Source organism: Mauremys mutica, chromosome 3, assembly GCF_020497125.1.
Source record: "Mauremys mutica isolate MM-2020 ecotype Southern chromosome 3, ASM2049712v1, whole genome shotgun sequence".
NCBI classification, from domain to species: Eukaryota; Metazoa; Chordata; order Testudines; family Geoemydidae; genus Mauremys; species Mauremys mutica.
The window spans coordinates 97,308,359-97,318,898 of NC_059074.1; the positions used below are offsets into that span (position 1 = coordinate 97,308,359).

The following is a 10,540-nucleotide window of genomic DNA, read 5'->3' on the forward strand; positions in this document are numbered from 1 at the left end:
TTGGATCTTTTTCTTATATAGGCTCCTATTACCCCCTACCCCCATCCCAAATTTTCAGACTTGCTGTCTGGTCACCCTAGACAGAGTCAGCACGACAGGGGGAGTATAACAAGGACGGAGAGGAACAGGGAGACAACTGGGGACTGGAAGACAGGAAAGAAGTAGATCAGATGAGGAGTCAGGAGGGGAGATCTGGAACTGATTGGGCAAGGAGACTGTGAACAAGGAGTTGTGGAGGGAGACAGATACTGTCTGTCAAGGAGATTGGGAGTGGCCAGGGAGACACTGGGGGAGGGTGAGGGGAAACTGGGACTCGGATGCGGAACGCCAAGGAGGAGATTAGGACTGCTGGGAATGGAGACTACAACTAGATCAGCCTGTCCCAATCTGCCTCACCATTCCCCTGTCTCCAGTGGGGGAGAGAGGGGGAGACACGGAAAGCACAATCTCCCTGCTCCCAGTTCTGATGCCACAGTAGCCCCAGCAGCCAAGAGGAATAATTACAGGGAAAGTTCTGCTCAGTCCTAGAACCCTGGGCTGGACCACATTCAGTCACTCTGTGGGGATGATGTATGCACAATCCAGTTGACACAAAGGATCTGTGAGGGATTGGAGCATACTCACTGTGAGTGGAAACATCTGAGAATTTAGCTGCCAAACTCTAACAAATCTTTACCAAGCATGTGTGAGCTAAAATTTTTCAGTGGCTTATACCTCGGCCAAATTTGGATGGATTTTCAAGGGGACAGCAAAGACACATCCCCCGGCCACCTCAGAAAGGGACAAGGCCTCCCAGGGCTTTACCTTTGCACTGGAGAAGTGATTTCTGAAACCCATTTATGGGGTTTAGCATTCTCCCCCCAGCCACCAGCCTACTCCATACCTACTCTATTTCACCCAACAGGAAGCATCTAGGGCGCAACACCTATACATCCATCCAAGTGCTTGGCTGCAATTGAATTTGGCATTAATGTGCATGCAGGAGATGGGGGAATCCTTACTTTCTACTACACCTCTGAGAAACTACATAAAGGCTACAAAAATGTAGCCCTAATTAATTAATTACTCATTATTATGCCTTTGTCAGCTTTAAATAATAATACGGTATATTTGCTGACCTTGATAACTGTCCAACCTCTACTAAATATTTAATATTAAGTTGCATATCTAATGATGAACTGAAGTGCTTAAAAAACTAACAAATATGCTAGAGAACCCAAATGAATTACAGAACCTGTATATCTAGCATCATATGCTACCTACAATAAAAATATTACTATTCATGATAATTATTAATAATGGGGCACAGATATAAGCAATCAGTAGTAATTTGCTACAAAGAAAGGCTGAAGCCCCACTGTGCACATGAAAAACCTGCATTCTGCACTGCAGCTTAACTGGCCTGCTTCCATCTGGAGATATGCAGTGGTAAGGTTGCTAAGCAAAGAATCTGCACAGTGTATTAAATAGGGCATCATCGGGCTGCAGGTGGGAGCAGTCAGTGGAAAACACAGTTCTATCACATGCTACCCCAAAACAGCTCCCTAAATTCTGATGTCAAACTGATTGCAAGCTGTTGCAGCCATGAGCAACATTAATGTCCACTCATGAGGCAACACACCATGGTTCCTTCAATTTTCAACTGTTCCAAATGCAGAGAGGAATCAGATACCAAATGTGTAATGTCCACTGCTTGCATCCGAAGAAGTGGGTATTCACACACGAAAGCTCATGCTGCAAAACGTCTGTTAGTCTATACGGTGCCACAGGATTCTTTGCTGCTTCTACAGAACCAGACTAATACGGCTACCCCTCTGATACTTGACACAAATGTGTAAGTGCATGTGTGTGCACACATATGTGTGTATGTCTGTATGTGTGTAAAAATGTCCAGGGAAGATCTCTGGATCAATCTGTGCACAACCTATGTACTTTTAATGCCACATGCTTGCAATATGGCCAATCCATCTTCTTTAATAGCAGCCTTAAAGGCCTGGCATCTTTATTGTGAAATGTTTGGCTCTGGTCACTCTCTGCTTGGTGAGCTGGGGCATGCTACTTAGCACAGGAGGCTTCCACAACACTTTCTTGTGTCTCATTTCACATATCTCTGCTGTCTCCACACTGTTTGTCATAGAAAAAGAGCAAACTCCCAACAGAAGTTACACTTTAATGCATTTTAAAGAACAGAGAGGCTCAATACTTTTCCAATATATGAATTTAGGATTTTGCATTTCTCCAGCAAATTTGGTGACATGCAATATAAAAGATATTCAAATTACTGAGACACATTCAGATCACAGTTGCTCTGTTGTAAATCAAGAGTAACTCCACTGACTTCAGTGAATAATTCAGTGAATAATACTGGAATAACTGAGATCAGAATCTGGCCTCCTCCTCGCACTGAGTAGAACTTATTCAGAAAAGAAGTTCAACTGATTTTGATGGGATTACTCAAATGAGTAAATGCTGTTCAGGATGAGAAGAGATTGTGGAACTAGAGTTCCAAAGAGAAATAATTCACAAGAAAATAGGAAGCCACCATTGTGGCAGTCTGATGACGTCACTGAAGACACAAGAAATGTAGATCAGCATCTGAAGATATGAGAGGCAGCAGACATAGAAATTTGATGTAGGTATATTCTATTATACTTCAGAATTATTTGGATTGTTCTAATGGTTGTTTCATGTTAACATTACTTTCACAGTTTCTTTACAGATGCTGAACTTCAAGTTTGCAAGACGGGAAATCAGTATTCTGTCCCTAGCTTCCTCCTTTGCTCTTCCAACTGGCAAAAGGCTTGCAACATGAATAATATTAGACTTTTCTTCAATATCCCTCTCCTCTGTCTGAACTGCTTCTCCTCAACCATCCTTCTATATCCCCCATCCTGTGCTGAAAATCCTAGCCAAGGTCAGCATCCTCTACTCCAGGTTCCTTCTCCAAATGGATGAGGTTCAAGTCTCTCTCTTGACTTTTTTGGTCCAGCCTGATAATATTAACCTACCCCATCCTTAGGGTGCAGCTCTCCACTCCAACTCAGCATAGAGAGACAACTTTGCCTCTCATGACCAGTGTCTGTACCCAGGGCCCTGATTTCTGGTGCCCAGTCTCCAAAGGGTGTCCCATTTCTCCTCTCTGGCACAGTGTCCCCATTCTGTGATAACAGGGATCATCAGTGAGCTCTGACTTCCTGAAGCTATTACCAAAAAGAATAGCACCAGCCTCTAATCCAGCTTGGCTTTCTCCTTCGTCCCAGAGTTCCAAGGATCCTTCTTGCTGGACCAGAGAAGGAAAGCGACAGATACTCAAGACAGGGGGAGAAGTGGAAGATATGAGGAGCAAATCCATGGTTCAGTGGCATGGGACAGAAGTGTATACAGAATAGATCCAGGAGTTAGGAGGAGATCATAGAAGCTAATGATGACAAAGGCCATTATCAAGTTCATTCCCCTGCATGTACAAGATGTAGCTCCCTAATAGATGATGTATGAGATATTAAACTGATACCACATTTGATCTTAATTCAAAGACCAAGAGGAAGCAGGTTGTGAGGCAGAAGCTAACCATGGCATAACCTTCAGCAGTGGACTGGGGCAAAAGAGTCAGAAGTAGGGCTGAACCCTGAACAGCAACCCAGGGAGTATGAATGGACTGAAACTGGGGAAGGTTTGGAGCAAGGCTGAGTCTAGCAACAAGTACTAAGAGTAACTAGAGAAGTACCACAGTCTCATAGAGCAGATGGGTCTGGCAGCTAAGAGAAGTGGTGTTTTACAGTGAAGACCAGAACAAAACCAGAAGACGAAGAGCGTATCAAGCATGGAAGATGGAGCAGGCTCTGATTTTCATGTTCTTGGCAAACCAGTTACTAGCTGGAAAAGCAATGGGAGGAAGTTTGTGGGGGTGTGGCAATGGATACCACTTTATCCTCTACTGACAAGTGTGAGTATCAACACCTGCAAAGAAAACACAGGTATTGTGTACATGAAACCACTGTTAAATTAAACAAAACAAATTCTAAAAATAATAGAACTTACCCTACAATGCTGACAATCTCCTGCCTTACTTAGCTACTTAAATACATTTCTTCACTCTCTAACAAGATCAGACTAGCAACTGGACTGTTGGGAAGTCTCACTAAAATGGCAGCCAGTGGCAGTCACTGAATGAATATACTGAAATGGTGAGTTATTTCTTAAATCTGTTTGGAATAGTCATTTTTAATCCACACACTGTTTCTTGTTAATGCTTGCTTTGTTACCTTTCAATCTGCTGCGCTATGTATTGCTGTTGCAGACTTTTCTTTTATTAAGAAAAATCTGGGTGCTCTTGAACCTAGGCGCTGGGGAAGAGGATAAAGAGCATTTTCTTCAGCCTAGCACATGTGAACAAGTCAGGTACAATACCTGACATTTCATTGAGACCTAACATTTCATTGAGCACTAGGCTGAAATGACAGCTAGTGCATCCATTAATATTCCAAAACTCAAAGGGAATGTAGCTAGGATGGGAACATGGCCAGGACCTAGCTCCTCTGCATGCCTGCTAGCATCTAACAGGAGTTGCTGGGGGAGCACATACTCCAGTTTACAAAACCAGGTGTGCAGGACACCATTCAGCACATTTATACTAAAACTCCCCATAGCATTCCTCAGGCATCTGCCTTACATAGGCAGAATGTCTCAGAGCCCCACGGCTTAGCTATGACAGTTCCACAATCCCACAGTCTCAGAAAAAAGCAAGACAACAGTTTGGTTATGTATGTCTTTGAAATGATATTTACAGCCCATTTAATTTCTCCAATTTGTTTACAACTTCTCAATAATCAAGCTATTCAACCTGACCATTTGACACCTTTGGTTCTGCACCCTCAGAACTCTCATATAACTGCAACAAGTATATGGAATATTAGTTATTTCAGCAATGGTAATTTCAGAACTTCAGGTTGAAATAAAAACAGTTCACATATTTTGAAGTATCACCAGTAAATAACACTAACCTCCTTCACTTTTTCCAGTTCATTCTGAAGAGCCTGTTTAGTAATCTCAACTTCTATAAGCTGCTGTCTTAGCTTTTCATTTTCATCTTCTGTTGTGGCTCGTTTTTCTTCCACATTTTCTAACTCATGATGAAGTCTTACTGAGACATCTTTTGCAACCTAAATGAAATGGTATTTGCAAAAATAAATAATTACATACATGAAAAATATGTATTTCTGCAGTACTGTCTGAATTACCACTTATGACTTTTTTCAGTAGAAGGGTGTGGAAGAGATGTGCGGAAGCCAGAGTCAACCAGTGCGATTCTGGCTACCTAAGAACTCAGCCTAACTTTCATTAAAGTTAGGAAAGAAGATTCTTTCCATTGATTTCAGTGGGAGTTGGTCTAGGCCCTAAACAAATACTCCATCTCTGGATTCCCAGGTGTGCACAATGAAGCAGTAACTCCACCATCCTTGGAAACTGTACTTGAAAGGGACTGAATTCTGCATTGACAGTTCTCCCAACTTCTTCACTCACTGCTTCCTTTCCTACTGCACCCAGGCATGTCCCTTTCAGACAGTTAATGCCCATGGAAGCACTGACTAACAGCAAGGTCTACCCTCTCCAGCCATATGAAGCACAAACGAGGGGACAGCTCTTCACTTCCTCCCCCCTGTTGAGGCATGCAAGGTTGGTCACAATCTAGTCTTTATTGTTGCTAATTACTTTAATTTTAAAAATAAGATAAGCCTTAGATTTTGTGACCAGACTCCTGTGTCGAACACTAAAATTCAGTATCACGTTTTTAAAAGAAGCATTCATGGTTTTTGTTTTCAATTTTGAATTGCACAGACACAGGGGGAAGGTTTAAGGAAATTTACCATCACCCAATCCCTTTTTTCATTTATGTAAATGACAATTATGCCATTCAGAACATCATATTATAACTTTTTGGCACTTTTAAAACAGTAATAACATATATCAAATATTTAGGTAAACAACAACAGCTATGATAACTTCGATACAATCATTTTGAAAGATCTTACGTGTTAGTTTCTTTAAAAATTGAAGACACAGTTAATCCTTCTTTGGTGTTTGCATTACCTAAGTCTGAGCTCAGAGTTCTCTCTTTTTATGGCCAATACAATATTTGTTACATGTTTTTAATACTCTGTTATATTTCATGTACACACCCATACACAGAACTCTAAAGAAAAAAATAATGCATAGAAAGCAATGCAGAAGAATTTTATCTATCAAAAAACAGTTGAAGCTAGTACCTCACTCTTTCATGACAGGAAACACAATTGTGTGTGAAGTACTGATACAATAGGCTGCAGCATTCATTCAATGACTTCCCCATCCCTACGCCCCACCCCTTACACACACACACACATATGCACACAGATCTTGGAGGGGGAGGGGACATCTTTGCTGAATTCCTAGGCTAAGGGACTGCAGGATAGGGTGAAAATCACATCAAGTCAGAGGACTAGATCCTGACCTCCTTTCCCCCACTTTTGTGCTTAACTGATCAGTTGGGTAGTCCTCCAACATAGGGGATTCCACAAGTAGCATCTGTTACCCTCCCTCTAAGCCCAGGCATGGCAGGAAAGTCAGATATATGGCCTAGATTCTGCAACCCTGAGGCTGAATAGCACTTCATATCCTTTTTTGACAAGACTAACTATTTGGCTGACAAAGGTAACTATACTGACATAATGTATTGAGACTTCTGTAAGGTTTTTGACATAGTCATGCAAAATATTCTGATTAAAAATCATCATCCAATGGGGTCATTTCTAGTGGGATCCTCCAGGGATCTGTTTTTGTCCCAGTGCTATTCTACGTCTTTATCACACATCCTGAAGAAAGCATAAAATCAATTGCTGGTAAAGGTTGTAGATGTCACAAAAATTGGTGGAGTGGCAAACAATAATAAGGGCAAGTCAGTTCTATGGAGCAATCTGGATCACATGGTAAACTATGCTCACTTGGCCAACATGCATTTTAATATAGCTAAATGCAAGATCAAATATCTGGAATATAAGTCACCTTTGTAGGATGAGAAACTTTATTTTAGAAAGAAGTAACTCAGAACAGGACTTAGGGGGCATGGTGGATAATCAGCTGCAATGCACTGGCTAAGACAGCAAATGTGATCCTTTAATGTATATGCAGGGGAATATTGAATAATAGTAGAAATAAGATGTTTTTATCATTGTATATGGCATTACCAACATCACTATTGGAATACCATGTGCCGTTCCAGTATCCACACTTTTAAAAGGATGTTGACACATTGAAAAGGATTCAGAAAAGAGCTACAAGAATTATTTGAGTTATGTAAAACTTGCCTTACAGTGACTAAAGCATGTATCTAGTTTAAAGAGAAGGTTAATAGGTGATTTGATCACAGCTGATAAGTACAGTGACAAGATTTCTAACAGTAGAGGTATATAATTCAGCAGTTAAAGGCATAACAAGATGTGGTGAATAGAAACTAAAGGTAGAAAAATTCAGACTAGAAATAAAGCACACAGACGAGAAATAAGGCACAAATTTGGCGCAATGAATATTTAACAATGAGGGCAATTAACCACTGGAACAACTTACCTATGAATCCAGTGGATCTTCCATCACTTGAAGTGATTGGTTTTCTTTCTAAAATATTTGCTGTAGCTCAGCCAGAAGTTATGGACTTGAGGCAGGAATCCCTTGGTAAAACTCTATGGCTTGTATTATGCAAGAGGTCAGATAAGATGATCGTAATGGTCCCTTCTGGCCTTAAGATCTATGGCTGAAATCCTGTCTCCCACTGAAGTCAATGGGAGTTTTTCGATTGACTTCAGTGGAGATGTGATTTCACCCTATGAATAACTTCTTCATACAAATAATCTCACTGAAGCCTGAGTAAATACTCTAATGGTCCCACTGGAGTCAATGGGACTATTCAGTTGGGTTACAAAAATTGGCCTATAGGGTGTAAGTTGTTTTGTTTGTAATGACCTAAAAAGGTCCGAGTGTAATCACTCAGGGAAATTACTTAAACTCCTGATGACTTCACCAAGAATTCGCTTCAGTAAAGACTGAATAAAAGACACGTCTGAAGCCCAAAACATGGCCCATAAAATTCTGCCCCCCAAGTCAAAGGGTAAGTCTGACCTCCTATACCCTGTGCTCCCTGCATAGTCTAGAAGATGTGTGTTTCAAACTGGTATGGAGCAGAATGTGTGAGTCAGAGACTAGGATATGGGAGCACCATTTTGCCTCAGCACTCAGCTCTCTCCTTCAACTACGCACCCACACACTGAGACTAGGTGCTTCTGTACCTTGAGGTCCTGCTCCATGCTGCGCAGGAGCTCTCCATCGATCTCCCCAGTCTGTGCATAGCGGAGCCTCTTGCGCTCAGCCTTGCGGAGCCGGTACTGTAGGATTCGGCAATTCTTGTTGGCTCTCTCCAATTCATGACGCATTTCCTGCAGCTGACAAGCATCCTCCTCGAAGAAACTGTCCCTCATCTCATCCATCTCAGTTCTCAACTCATCTATCTCATTCTGACACCCAGTCAGGCACAGGAGAACACAAACAGATGGACCAAGAAAATAAATATCAGAGATACACAGATAAAACATAGGGAAATGTGGCTAAAATGCAGCTGGAAAACAGGTCTTCTCCCTCCATGCCCATTAAAAAATAAGACAAATGGGAGAAATGGAGGGCAGTAAAAGAGATACTGTGAACTAAAACACATTATTGCCCTTGTATAGTATTATACTGATATTATTATAAATCCTCCCTGGCATGAGCTAGCAGAAGAAATAGGAAACAAGCAGAGATCTAGCCCATGATGCTTTGTATCTGCTGTGCAGCATCCTGCCCACCCACAGATGTGGAGCAGCAGAAGGGGTCGGCTAACCCGCTCTCTCCCCTTCCACTCCCCCCGTCACTCCCCAGGCAGGGTGTGGGTGACAGGCCTTGCCCCTTTCCAGGTCAGATCACGAATCTCCCCAGAGGAATCTTCCCAGCCCCACCCTCCACCTCTGCCGGGGGGTGGATGCTATGTGCTAGGCCCCTTTCTAGGGGGATGGAGGAACCAGGCATTGCCTACTTCCACCCCCACCTGCCCAGAGGCGGGGTTCACACCCAATCTCCCTCCTCAGGGGAATAAAGGGGGGATCTCGCGCCCATCGCCCATCCCCCCGCTCACCTTGAGGGTGTCGTTCTCCTCCCGCAGTCTCTCCATCTCCTCCTGCAGCTCCTCCTGCTGGGGCGGGCTCGGGCTCCCAACGCCCCCAGCGCCCTGCTGCAGCCCCTCGGGCCCGGCCGCCGCCATGGGCGAGGGGGAGGAGGCCAGGGGCGCCTCGGCCGGGTCGGCGGCGCTGCCGTGGTTGCCGCCCTTGGTTTGCATCTGGGCCGCGGCCGCCAGCCCCCGGCGCAGGTGGAACTGGATGAGCTCCGTCTGCAGGCAGCCCTCCCGCCAGCACCCGCCGCCGCCCGCCGCGCGGCCCCTGCCTGCGCCACACGGCGATGGAGATGGAGGGGCCGGGGCCGCCTCCCCGCCTCCCCTCTGCGGAGCCCGCCCCGCTTTGCCCCTCCAGTTCCTGGGCGGCGGCTGCAGCGCGGCTGCCCCCTCCCGCTCGCCCGCTCCTCCGCCCCCTCCTCCCGCGGGCGGCGGCTCCTCGCCGGCTGGCTCCGTGGCGGGGGGAGGCGGCTCCGGCGCCCGGGAGGCTGCGGCTGCCCCCGCCGCGGGCGGCTGCGCTTCAGCACCAGCCGCGGGCTGGACAGCTCCCGGCAGCGCCGCGCCCCGCAGCAGCGCGGGCGGCGGCTTGTCCCCCCGGCCCCGGCCGCCTCTCTGCCCCGGCGGCGGCCGCGCCCAGCTGCCTTTGGAGGCGGCCGCGGCGGCTCGCGGGGGGGTGGCGGCGGGGCGGCTGTCCCTGGGGCCTGCCGGAGAGGACGCTCGTTGCTGCTGCTGCTTTCTGCTGCTGCTGCTCCCCTCCGGGTGCTGGCGAGGCTCGGAAGCAGCTGCAGCGCCCCCGGCAGGCGGCTGGTTCATCGCGGCTTGCTAGCGCCGGGGAGCCTCGCTGGCGGCAGGCAGCCGGGGCATCCTCCTCCGCCGCCTCCCTGGGAGCTGGGGAACGAGCTGCACAGAGAAGGGAACGGGGGGCAGAGAGAGGCGCACACGCTCAGTGCTCGCACCGGACTGAGCGCGGCACACCCGCAGCTGGGCTTGCTAGCAGGGAAACCCAGGCACGGAGCCCCGCGGGGCAGCACGCGCCCAGCCCCAACGCTAGGGAGGGGGGACTCAGCCCGCGGGGGGTATGTAAATACTGCCCGCTCCCTCCAAGCTATTCGCTAGGGGCCGCGTTGCTGCCGAAGAGGGAAGGCGCCCGGAGGCCAGAGGCTGAGCGCTTTGTTCCAAGCCAACTCCACACAGCTATGAACTCGGGCACCTGATTTCAATCCCTAGCAAGTTCAAAATTGCTGTTCTTTGCAGACCTCGCAGTCTGGGATGGCCAGCCAAAGTCTGGTCTCCTTTACACCCATGTAAATTCGG

At 46.4% G+C, this 10,540-nt stretch overlaps 1 protein-coding gene across 1 annotated transcript in view; it reads right to left on the bottom strand.

Moving 5' to 3' along the window:
• SOGA3 (SOGA family member 3) overlaps positions 1-9,403 on the bottom strand; it is a 61,169-nt gene extending 51,766 nt beyond the window's left edge. The window contains exons 1-3 of the mRNA XM_045009734.1: positions 9,194-9,403; positions 8,316-8,540; positions 5,001-5,159 (exon numbers count right to left, since the gene is read on the bottom strand). Of these exons, the coding sequence (XP_044865669.1) occupies positions 5,001-5,159; positions 8,316-8,540; positions 9,194-9,394 (585 nt within the window). The 5' untranslated portion in view covers positions 9,395-9,403. The remainder of the gene's footprint in view (positions 1-5,000; positions 5,160-8,315; positions 8,541-9,193) is intronic.
• Positions 9,404-10,540: the final 1,137 nt, after the last annotated feature.